Source organism: Lithobates pipiens, unplaced genomic scaffold (genome assembly GCF_037356315.1).
Source record: "Lithobates pipiens isolate NorthernLeopardFrog02 unplaced genomic scaffold, aLitPip1_a1.2 Scaffold_4, whole genome shotgun sequence".
NCBI lineage: Eukaryota > Metazoa > Chordata > Amphibia > Anura > Ranidae > Lithobates > Lithobates pipiens.
Window position 1 is genome coordinate 1,122,803 of NW_027507852.1, and position 12,404 is coordinate 1,135,206.

At 41.1% G+C, this 12,404-nt stretch overlaps 1 protein-coding gene across 2 annotated transcripts in view; it reads right to left on the reverse strand.

Moving 5' to 3' along the window:
• Window positions 1-10,793: 10,793 nt before the first annotated feature.
• Window positions 10,794-12,404, reverse strand: part of LOC143956683 (immunoglobulin superfamily member 1-like) — a 134,811-nt gene continuing 133,200 nt past the window's right edge. For both annotated transcript variants that reach the window (XM_077466877.1, XM_077466876.1), the window contains exons 18-19: window positions 12,042-12,082; window positions 10,794-11,749 (exon numbers count right to left, since the gene is read on the reverse strand). In XM_077466877.1, the coding sequence (XP_077323003.1) occupies window positions 11,540-11,749; window positions 12,042-12,082 (251 nt within the window). In that variant the 3' untranslated portion in view covers window positions 10,794-11,539. The remainder of the gene's footprint in view (window positions 11,750-12,041; window positions 12,083-12,404) is intronic.

Sequence of the window (12,404 nt, forward strand, 5' to 3'; positions counted from 1 at the left end):
CAGCGCTAGGTTAGTGCCAGTACCGCTAACACCCACACGCAAAGCATAAACCTCCCGTAGTGGTATAGAATCTGAACAGATCAATATCTGATCAATATCTGATCTGATCAGATCTATACTAGCATCCCCAGCAGTTTAGGGTTCCAAAAAAACGCATTGTTAGCGGGATCAGCCCAGATACCTGCTAGCACCTGCGTTTTGCCCCTCTGCCTAGCCCACCCAAGTGCAGTATCGATCGATCACTGTCACTTACAAAACACTAAACACATAACTGCAGCGATCACAGAGTCAGGCCTGATCCCTGCGATCGCTAACAGTTTTTTTGGTAGCATTTTATATTTAAATCCGGAAGGCAGTGCTTGGTTTTTGGGGTCCCGTACGTGGCTAGGCTCCCAAAAAGTCCCCCACATGTGGTCTCCCCGTACTCGGGAGAAGCAGCAGAATTTATTTTGGGGTGTAATTTGACTTATGCCCATAGCATGTGTGAGCAATATATCATTTAGTGACAACTTTGTGCAAAAAAAAAAAAAAATTGTAAAATTCCTGCAACTTGTGGCAAAATATAAAATATTTCATGGACTCAACATGCCTCTCAGTAAATAGCATGGGGTGTCTACTTTCCAAAATGGGGTCATTTGGGGGAATTTTGTGTTATTTTGGCATTTTATGGCCTTCGAAACTGTGATAGGTAGTGAGGAGTGAAATCAAATATTTGCACCCTTAGAAACCCTGAAGGCAGTGATTGGTTTTCGGGGTGCCGTACGCAGCTAGACTCCCAAAAAGTCCCACATATGTGGTATCCTCGTACTCAGGAGAAGCAGCAGAATATATTTTGGGGTGCAATTCCACATATAACTATGGCATGTGTGAGCAATATATCATTTAGTGACAACTTTTTGTCAACTTTTTTTTCATGGGCCCTGTCTTATGCATATTTACATCCTAATTTATGGGAGGAACAGTGTCCTTGATGTACCTCAGTGAGTGGCACTCTGGCTGGGGGTACATTGATGACATGTTGGTCCTGTGGAGTAAGGTGTAGTATAAAATGTGAGATTTTTATATATGAATTGCTGTAATAAAGGATATATATTATTTTTATAAGCAAGTAGAAGCTCCTCAATCCTCATTGTTAACTTTTTAACTTTTTTTTAAATTAATGGTTTATCCATTTTAATTATTTTGCAAGTGCTCTCAACCTTATCTGAGCAGACAGGCTATCAAGTACTGTGCATGTATTGCCAAGTCTTCACAGGTCCTAATGAAAAAAAAATCTATCTGCAGGCTTACAAGTACGTGGCTTTTCCAATAGTATCTATAGAATAATCTGTGCATGCGCAGTGCCCGCTTGAACTGAGTCACCCCCTGAGTGTGTAAGAATGGTAAAGAATAGAATAGGGAGGTACAGGGAGGCAGTAATACGTCATCCTCTTCAGATCTGCTCTATAGCCGAATGATGGCTACAGCATGGATCTACTTTGCTGGGAGGCCATCAATAGACGTCCTCCCCTTTGCACGCTCGCCATGCCCCCCTGAATGAGATTCGAGTGATCACAGATTGGAGTAAGGGGGCGATCCCGGCCCCTTACCACGTGATCAGCTGTCAACCAATGACAGCTGATCATGTGATGTAAACAGAAGATCGGTAAACATTTTTTTTCTTCTCATGCTGACAGCCTCAGAAGAAAAAAAGCCGATCACCGCCTTCTGTTGAAGGGACATCAGTCCCGAAGAGGAAGAGGCGAAGCCGCCTCATATGTGCCCACCATTACTGCCTGTCAGTGCCACAAATCAGTGTCCATAGTGCCACGAATCAGTGCCCACCAGTACATAAGTGTCAGCAATCAGTGCCACCTATCAATGCCCATGAGTGCCACCTATCAATGCCCACCAGTGGTGCCAGTGTCTCATCAATGCTTCCTATTAGTGTCAACTACCAGTGCAGATCAGTGCCCATCACTGCCACCTATCAGTGCCCATCACTGCCACCCATCATTGCCCATCACTGCCAGCTATCAGTGCCACCTATTAGTGCCCCTCAGTGCCACCTATCAATGCCCTTCAGTGCTGCCCATCAGTACCACCCATCAGTGCCCACCTATCAGTGGCCACCAGTGCCACCTCATCAGTGCCCAACAGTACCATCTATTAGAGCCCATCGGTTCCACCTTATCAGTGCCCATCAGTGTTGCCTTATCAGTGCCCATCAGTGCAGCCTATCAGTGCCCATCAGTGCAGCCTATCTGTGCCCATCAGTTTAGCCTCATCGGCGGCATCAACGAAGGAGTAAAATTACCTGTAAAACGGTTTTGTGTGTGTTTTTTTTTATTTCGGTCTTTTTTCATTTTTTTAACAAAAAAATAAAAACCGCAGAGGTGATCAAATACCATTAAAAGAAAGCTCTATTTGTGGGAAAAAAAAATGATAAAAATTTCATTTGGGTACAGTGTTGTATGGCCGTGCAAAGCATGACAGCACTAAAAGCTGAAAATTGGTCTGGGCAGGAGGGGGGTTTAGTTGCCCAGTAAGCAAGTAGTTCATTTCAAACACTGTAAAGATGGTGTTTGATGGTGATTGGTTATGTATCCATAATTTTACAGAAATACTTTTCATATTTTACTACATAATGGGGTTTATTTACTAAAGGCAAATAGACTGTGCACTTTGCAAGTGCAGTTGCGCTCATTTTCCCAAAAGCTGTGAATGTGGTAAAACTTCCCTTTGTAAAGAATAACCAATCAGGTGCAAGGAAAAAAAAAAACAGCAGTTTTGCTTGCCCATAATTCGATGATGGAAATCAGCAGTGTCACCATATTCACTAAGCTCAGGGGAAAGCGAGAGCAACTCCACTTACAGAGTGCACAGTCTGTTTGCCTTTAATAAATCAACCCCAGTGAATATGTAGGAAAAAAAAAGATACACATAGCTTCATAGAAGGCAATTATTTTTTATGCCCTTAAAGTTTACAGCATGTCCAAGTACAAGGATTAAACTCAAGAGATTGACAGCTTGGAATATATATGGAGCTAAAACTAGCTTTTTAATGAATTTATTTAATTAGTCTACAAAATAAACAGTAGCCTGACCAACAGCTCAGGCAAAAACTTACGTGCAATTGCCTTGTATATATACAGTATATTATTTAAAAATCTGCGTAACAGATAATATATAAATGGGGTTGATGAGACAAAATAGTATATACAGTAAATGTAAAATGACAGCCAAATTATCTCAGATTATTGCCTGTTGGTTTTGAATAGTCCTTAGCTTCAGTACATCCAAACATTTTCTGATATGGCACATTGCAGTCTTATGTCATATATCAGATAAGCCTCAGTAACTTTCAAACAAACCACTTGGTGGTCTTGGTACCTTCTCCTTTATTAACTAAGGTATTCAGTTGATTAACTATATTTTCATGGGTAGTCCCAGTCAGGACCATTTTTAAGACAGGGCAAAAGGGGAAGCTGCCCTGTGCCCCATCATTGTTGTGGGGCCCAAAGCAGCTGCCTCATACTTGCCAACTATCCCAGTTTGAATTGCCTTGTTCCTTGAAGTTTCAGTCCCATGCTGTCTCCCGATATCTCAGTGTGAAGTTCTGTTGCTGCTGCCCAGCTCTGCCCTGTTGCCATGTACAGATGACTCACCTGCAGACCCTGTGTTTCCATATAAATAACCTGCATTGATATGTAAATAGTGGCAGCATTAATATATAAATAATTGCAGACCCCGGCATTCATATGTATATCATGTCCCCCTGAGGTCATATCTACCATCACTTCTGCTGAATGCTGCCCACTGGGGAGGTAAAGGAGCATGCTTGAAAGTCCTGCCTACAACTATAGTCATTAAGCCTAACATCAGCCTGTTCAGCAAAGGTAAGCCAATTGGAGGTGGAACCCTTCTTCAAAAGAACATGGTACCACAGCACCCTGAATTTTGGTGCCTGTGAATACGCACATCTCAGCCGATGCATTAGGGTGTCATTAACAATTAATGGCACTTCTGTGTATCTGCTAAGGGGCAGCATGTTTCTGTGGAGTTAGGAAAGTGATTTTGAATGCATTCCCAACACACAAATGTGAACGCAGGCTAAATGTCTACATTACATTGGTGGTAAGTGTAATTCTTCCCATTATATTGGGGTTTGGTGTAGAATCCTTTCATTTACACTAGTGGCCAGTGTGAAGGCCCCCCTTACATTGGTGCTCAGTATAAATCCCTCTTTACATTGGTGGTTACTGTGAATGCTCCTATTACATTAGTGGTCAGTGTAAATCCCTATTACATTGGTGGCCAGTGTAGAAACTCCTCTTTATATTGGTAATCATTAATAAAATCCAAACTTGCATTTGTGGTCAGTTTTAAATCCTCCCTTACATTGGTGGTCCATGTAAAAGCCCCCTTTAAATTGGTGGTGAGTGTAAATCCCCCTTACATTGCTGGCCATTGTAGAAACCTCCCTTTATTGGCTGTTGATGTAAAATCCCCCATTACATTGGTTGTCAGTGTAAATTCTTCATAACATTGGTGGACGTGTAAATCCCCCCTAACATTGGTGGTCTGTGTAAATCCCCCCTAACGTTGGTGGTCTGTGTAGAAGTGTCACCTTATATTGGTCAGTACAAATCTTTGGTGGGTGGCGTGAAATCCCCTTGTTACATGGTGGTAAGTGCAAATTCCCCCTAACATTGATGGTCAATGTAAATCCCCCCTCACATTGGTGGTCATTGCAAATTCCCCATTACATTGGTAGAATCCCCCACTATATACTTGCCAAACATTTCCCGGTTTGCTCTACATGATTCAGAATTTGTCATAGTGTATTGCCTCCTAACTAATCTCATCCCTCCACCACTGCCACTGATTCCATCAACCCCCCAGCATTGTCACTGACCCCTGGAGTCCTAGGATCCCTAAGAGTTTTCTGTCTTTTGAAGGGTCTCCTCACCTCCCCAGTCCATGGTGGATGTACAGGCATTGAGGAGATGATGTTCTGTAACCTTTAGCAACCATTCAGTGAGCAGTAAGGCTGTGCACTACCCTCTTGCAACCAATCATTGAGCAGTAAAGATATGCAGAAACCTCTAGGAACCAATCAGTGAGCAGTAATAATGTGCCGTAACCTCTAACAACCAACTGGTGAGTGGTATAGATTTCCAGCAACCTCTAGCAATCAATCAGTGAGCAATATTGATGTACAGTAATCTCTAGCAACTAATCAATAAGCAAAAGTCATGTGCTGCAACCTATAGAAAATAAACAGTGAGCCATAATGTGTGCTGTAACCTCTAGCAGTCAGTAAGTGAGTGGTTATGATACATTGTAACCTCTGGAAACCAATTCCAATCGCTACCTGATCTGATTCAGGAAACTGATTTTCAGTCTAGCTGCCATTTATTGTATGTCTCAAAGCATGTGGAGAGTGAAATTGCATGGAAGAGGGGGTCCAAGAAAATGTTTGCCCAGGGTCCAGTCAATATTAAAGACGGCCCTGGTCCCAGTCAGGGAACTCCATCCTCCATTGTATGTGCAACTATACCATTATCCAGTCATTTGGGAATATGTGCTTCTCATTCATTTGTTTTTTTTTTTTCAATAACGTTTTATTCGATTTTGTCAGGTATACAATATTGATAACAGTATATTAACATTAACAAAAGATTGAAAGCAGATTGGAAAACGTAGATCTTTACAAACAGCAATCTACGGAGTTGTAAAACAAAATAATTAGGTCTAGCTTTGAAGTAAACGTTATGCTAAACTGCGACATTCAATATCAAGGGTTACAAAACAAAATAAACTGAGAGAAGAGAAGAGAAAAAAAAAAAAAATATATATATATATATATATATATATGATAGAGCTTATTGGGAAACCTCGTGGGAGGGGGAAGGTGATACTACAACTATTTCAGTGACCATGGGTAATTCATGTATGTTAGACAATAAAAAAAACAGTATCCAGTCACCCCAAATCGGAACTCACTGTGACCGGATACTATAATATAGTATAGGATCAAAGTGTATGAAAAGTTGGTCAAAGGAATAGTGTGTAGGTATGAAGTTAGGACTGGAAAGTAATTACATAAAATAAACAGAATCTGTAACAAAACTATGTGCCGATCATAAGGATCCAAAGTTATCATATGTTGGAGGAAGAGAAAAAAATAAAATAAAAAATAATAAAGAGTTTGAAAGGTCTATCTGAGAGGGGGAGGGATAGTATCGTTGGAGAGAAGGTTTCTTAGAAGGAGAGTAAGATCCAGGAGTGTTGGCAGATATCGACAGGTGTAGATATGGTAGGAGTCTCCCAAAGGAGCTCAGTGTATAATACAACAGGTGTTTCCTAAAGTAAGGAAATGCGACTATATATTCATATATAAAAGGTTAGTAGGGGTGCGAAAAGGATTCAAGGAGAATAATAAGGGGTAATTATAAGTATAAAGCACAATCATGACTTGGTAAATTCATTTAAATAATGAGGTAGATATCCTTCATCCAGTAAGCAAAGCGTGATATTCTTGTGTGGTGGTAAAGTGTTGCCAGCATGACCATGTTTGTACAAATTTGGAAGGGGTGTCTCTTGCTTGATGGATCAATTCTTCCATTTCAGCAGTTCTTTGGATGCGCTCTAACCAATCTCTTATTGATGGTGGGGTAGATAAGCGCCACTTTCTAGGGATACACATGTTAGCTGCCATGATCATGTGCATAGTCAGTGAGTGCAGGTAGGTACGTTTTGGTTTTGCAGGATAGTGTAAAAGAAATTGTGCTGGTGTGTAATCTAGTTTGTATGTGGTGATGGTTTGTATTAAGGCCGGGTTCACACCGCTGCGATGCGGGAACGCCGCAAATCCGCGGCGTTTTCCCGCATCGCATTGCTCCCGCCGGCAGTTCACACTGCCCTATGCGGACGGCTGGGAGTGTCAATGATATGTTAATGACACCCCCAGATCCGTCCGCATATCGCAGTGCGATCTGCCGACTCGCACAGGAATCGGATCGCATGGTGTGAACCCCCATGCGATCCGATTCTGTTGCGGACCAAAAAAAGGGTCCCGTGCGAGTTTGCTGCGGGAGCGATGCAAATTCAGCCATACTATCTGTATGGCTGAACTCGCATCGCTACGGAGATCGGATGTGATTTGCGGTGCGAATCACATCCGGATCTCCCCCCGCAGCAGTGTGAACCCAGCCTAAAGCTTGAACTTTCTTCCAGAAAGGTTGGATCTTGCTGCATGACCACCATATGTGCAATAATGAGCCGTGTTCATTTCCACATCGCCAGCATTGTGAGGATACAGAAGGATAAATATGATGGAGTTTGAGAGGGGTTCTATACCATCTGGTAATGAGTTTATAAGCATTTTCTTGTGCGTAAACATTCAGAGACCCTTTGTGTACAATTGTGTATATTGTTTCCCAATCTTCATTTGCTTTTTACCAATTTCAGTCACTCTCTCTGATCCCTGGGTGGATGTATTTGGAAGGAAAAATGTCAATGGGTAACCAATTCAGGACAAATTATTTGGCCACATCTATATTTTATTATCAAGTGCCAGATGTCTTTCATTATCATTTTGCCAGATGTCTTTTCATTATATAAGATCCAGTTGATTAATCATAATAAACAAATTATCTATGAACTTAAAGCGTTTGTTAACCTAAAAAAAAAAAAAAAAAGGATCCTGTTCCTTTAAAGCATGAATACCAGCAGAGTGCTTGTGCTGTGTAATTTAGCCCCCTTTATCACCTGAAATACAGTTTCTGCCCTCCCCCTGTAAACTAACCATGGTATATCATTGCAACTGTGGGCTTCACAGCACCCACTGCGCATGCACGAGTGGCGTTGTGTGCCGTGATTGGCCGGGCAGTCATCTGGGACCTGTCACGTGACCCAGATGACTGACAGGAGGGAGGGGGCAGAGCTGAGCCCTTCCTGCGCCGAGGGAAAGTGATGTCACCAGCCCAGGCACTGAAGGAGGCAGACTACAAGGGACCCCCTAGCAACAGGCATTTAGAGGTGAGTTAAAAAAAATTCCCTAACTGTTTTTTTTAAGAATTTTAATATTTATTTTAATTTTTTTGTGTGTAATACCACTTTAACCCCCCCTTTAAATCCAGTCTTCCTCTCCCTTTAATAATACATAGGGGTTGATTTACTAAAGGCAATCAGACTGTGCACTTTGCAAAATGCAGTTGCACTCTGCAAGAGCAATTGCTCCAGAGCTTACTAAATGAGCAGAAGCTCTGCTGACTTCCATCAGCCAATCATGTGCAAGCAAAAATGCTGTTTTTTTTCAATTTTCCTTCTTAACACATTTTAATGTCTTTCTAGTGTGTTTTTAATGAGGTACAGAACATTTTTTCATTTGGAAAATGTATATGTATGTGCATTCCAGTGCAGCTACACATATGCACATGTGTTCTGGTGCAAAAAATGCATGCTGCTGTACTGGAACTGAACACAATGGTGTGAACTAGGGTGATTGTAAAACATTGATTTTACTGTGCCCGTGTTCAGTATCCATTTGAAAACATACCTGACTGCACCTGGTATGAACAATCCCTAAATGAATCAGCTGATTTATAGGCTTGACCCAAGAGACAGAGCAATAAAGCACAACCATTGTGCAGAACTGTAAAGTAGGGAAAAGGGCCTAAAGCAGGTAATGATCATATATGGCTGCAGCACTGCATATATATAACTACAATCTGTACATTCAAATAGTTTGTTACAATGTTAACACATATTGATAAGATTATTTTCAAAACAAACTGATTTCTTTTACATGTTTATCTAAAAAACTGTTTAAATAGCTAAACTCAGTATCATACAACAAATGAAACCACACTCGTGGAACTAGTGCAATAACCAAATGAAAAAAAATAAAGAAGATAAGCTGCTAGCATGCAATGTGAAATTAGACATAGTAAACACAAATATAGTACATTGTGCTCTAATCTACTGCATGAAATTACAAAAAAAACTAAAAAATTCCAAAAACATAAATGCCAAAAAGAGTCCACTAATTATGGGAATTTTCAAGCCCCTCAAGCATTGCATACAGGTGTTTTCAATCGCAATATTGAGAATCAGCCTCCAAGGAAATCGCCACCACCTCCAAGACAGGATGAAAGGCTTACCAGAAATACAACTCTGGAAGACATCATATTTGATGAAACGCATAGGGCAGAGCAAAACACAATGACGTCATCTCGCATTCCCGAAGTGTCCCTGGGAGTGAGATTTAGCCATTTGGGATACTGTTATACAGCGCTGTTATTGTTCTTACTTATTTAGTACAATTTTTATTTCAATAATTGTTTATACTGGGTGTTTACACTATGATAAGATGAAAGGCTTACCAGAAATTCATGACTCTCAAATTAGAGAAGTCATGTATTGCATGATGTGATACTAGCCCTTTAATGCTCAGGAACCGTATTTCCAAAAAGCAACAGCATGTAATACCATTCAGCAGTTTCCCTCCTATCCATATCCTCCTACAAGCAGGTCATAAAACAAAATGCTCCACATAGTGTAAAAACCCAGTATAATAAGGGTTTATTGAATTAATAATTGTGCTTACATAAGTGGGAACTGTAAAAGCACTGGCCAAATCTCACTCCCGGGGACACTTTCGCAATTGTGATGACTACTACAGCTCCCTCCTCATTGGCTTACCTCTAAATAGGCTATCCCCACTTCAGTTCATCATGAACGCTGCTGCCAGGCTCATCCACCTCACAAATGCTCAGCATCTGCTATACCCCTATGTCAATCCCTCCATTAGCTGCCACTCAACCAACGGATTTAATTCAAGTTAACTTACAAAGCCATCCACAACCTGGCCTCCAGCTACATCACTAACCTAGTCTCAAAATACCAATCTAATCGTTCTCTTCGCTCCTCCCAATACTTCCTGCTCTCAAACTCCCTTTTCACCTGATCCCATGCTCGCTTTCAGGACTTCTCCAGAGCCTCTCCCATCCTTTGGAATACCCCAATCTGTCCAACTATCTCCTACTTTGTCTACTTTCAGATAATCCCTGAAAACTCACCTCTTCAGAGAAGTCTATCTGGCCTCTCCTTAACAACTGTACATTTATTTTCTCCATCAGCATATCCCCCACAGTTATTACCTCTTGTATCTCCTGACCTTCCCTCTTAGATGGTAAACTCTAAGCCCTTGTACACGCGGTCGGACATTCCGATGGAAAATGTCCGATCGGACCGTGTTGTCGGATAATCCGACCGTGTGTGGGCTCCATCGGACTGTTTCCGTCAGAATATCCGACCAACAAAGTTTTAGAGCTGGGCTATAACATTTTCCGACAACATGATCCGATCAGACTTTGTCCGATCGTTTGTAGAGAATTCCAATCCGACAAAGTGCTACACATGCTCAGATCAAATAGACCAAAGCTATTGGCTACTAGCCTGAACGTAGCCTGTGGGTAGTTCCGTCGTAACGAAATAACGTCATCACGTTACGAACGATCGGATTTTCCAACAACTTTGTCTGACCGTGTGTATGCAACATCAGTTTCGGACAAAATCCGTCGGACAAAATTTGATGGATTTTGTTGTCGGAATGCCCGACCGTGTGTACAAGAGCTAAGGAGCAGGGACCTCTGTTCCTACTTTATTAAAGTGTATTGTATTTGTACTGTCTTCCCTCAAGTTGTAAAGCGCATCGTAAACTGTTGGCGCTATATAAATCTTGTATAATAATAATAATATTGTCGTATATAGCTCCGCCCCATTGCGTTCCATCATATATCTTCTGGAGTTGTATTTCTGGAGAGTCACTTGGCTGATTTATAATACTGAGATTGAAAACACCTGCATAAACGCTTCAGAAAATTGGATATTTAATTGATTACTCAACACTTTTTGTCATTTATATTTTTGGGATTTTTTTTTTGTCATTTCATGCAGTAGATTAGCACAGCACGTCTAAATGTATTATAGTATAAACTAATATATTCTATAATATGATAAACTAATATGCTGAGTGGTGGCTGCTATTCACATACCCTGGTCATTCCAGCCTCAAGAATTTTGCTGATTCTTGCCGCTGGAATCTGGTGGCTGCATGCAACCCGGCTGTGCGAAACAAGCCTAATGCATGCCCATGGAAACTATTAAGAAATTAAAAAAATGTGCAGGAGCTGATTTACCAGTGATGTTATATGTATATTTAATTAGTTCCTCTATTATAGGAGTTAATGTGCTCTTGAATATGAGAATAGTGCAGTATTGACCATACAGTGCATCTTGTGGTCTAATTTCCTATAGTTGTGAATACATAATAGGATAAAACTATACTTTTTTGTGCTACAATAGCAAAAGTGTATTCAAAGAAATATTAATGGAATGCAATAATAACAGAAAGAAATGTGAATGGGAGGTGTGATAATGGGTCTCCGGCTGTGCAAAGAACGCAGCTCACCAGCCCTGTATAATAAAATTCTGCTCAGCCCTTTTTTTTTGTGCTATAAACACCTCAGCCTTGTTCAATGAGACTTTCCTACAGGTAAGAGTAATTCCAGACACAGTTGGCGGCTGCTAGATCTTCACTAGGTCTCGGCTGACAGTGAAATGTAGCAAGGGCAGAAGTAGACAGATCTTCACTCTGTTCTGGCTGACTCTGAAATGTTGAGAGGTCATCATCAGGCAGATTTTTACTCTGCCCAGTCTGAAATGTAAAGAAGTTCATAGCAATGTCTTCTGAATTGTCCTGTAAATGAGAAAAGAACAAGCATTGGTGGGATTAGTCACCGAAGCTGATCATAAATTCATCAGCGCGGAATGATTGAAAGAAACTAATTTGGATTCCCCCTGTACACACATTCAAGGTGCATGGGGGTATCATCCCATTGTAGAACTACTATGCTGTCAGAATACACTGATCAGCGATGCAGCCAATTAAATACAAACTTTCCAACAAGGGGACATGTACTTTGTACAATTCCTAAAATTGTATTATCATAAAATAAGAAAGGAGCTTGTTAGTGGCCAAAACAGTTTACCTTTGCTGTGGTAATTGACAGACGCTTTGATTTTCTTGACACTACAGGTGGAATAAAAGTAAAATATTATTTCTACATAGCATATCATGTATTGAAAATAAAATTCTTTGCTAACATTTTTCCATACTAAAAGAAAATGGATCTAAATAAAAATACAATGAAAAAAAAAACCCTTCCAGCCCACAGCACACAGCGTTGAAATAAATTTGTAATTTTATTCATGGCGGTTGCACAGAAGACTTACGCCCTGTGGCGGAACTACCGCCATAGCAACACATGCAGGCGCTATAGGGCCCGCAGTCAAGTGGGGCCTGGTGAGGACAGGCGCCGCGGGTGATAGCGGGCGGCTCCGTGGGTGAGAGC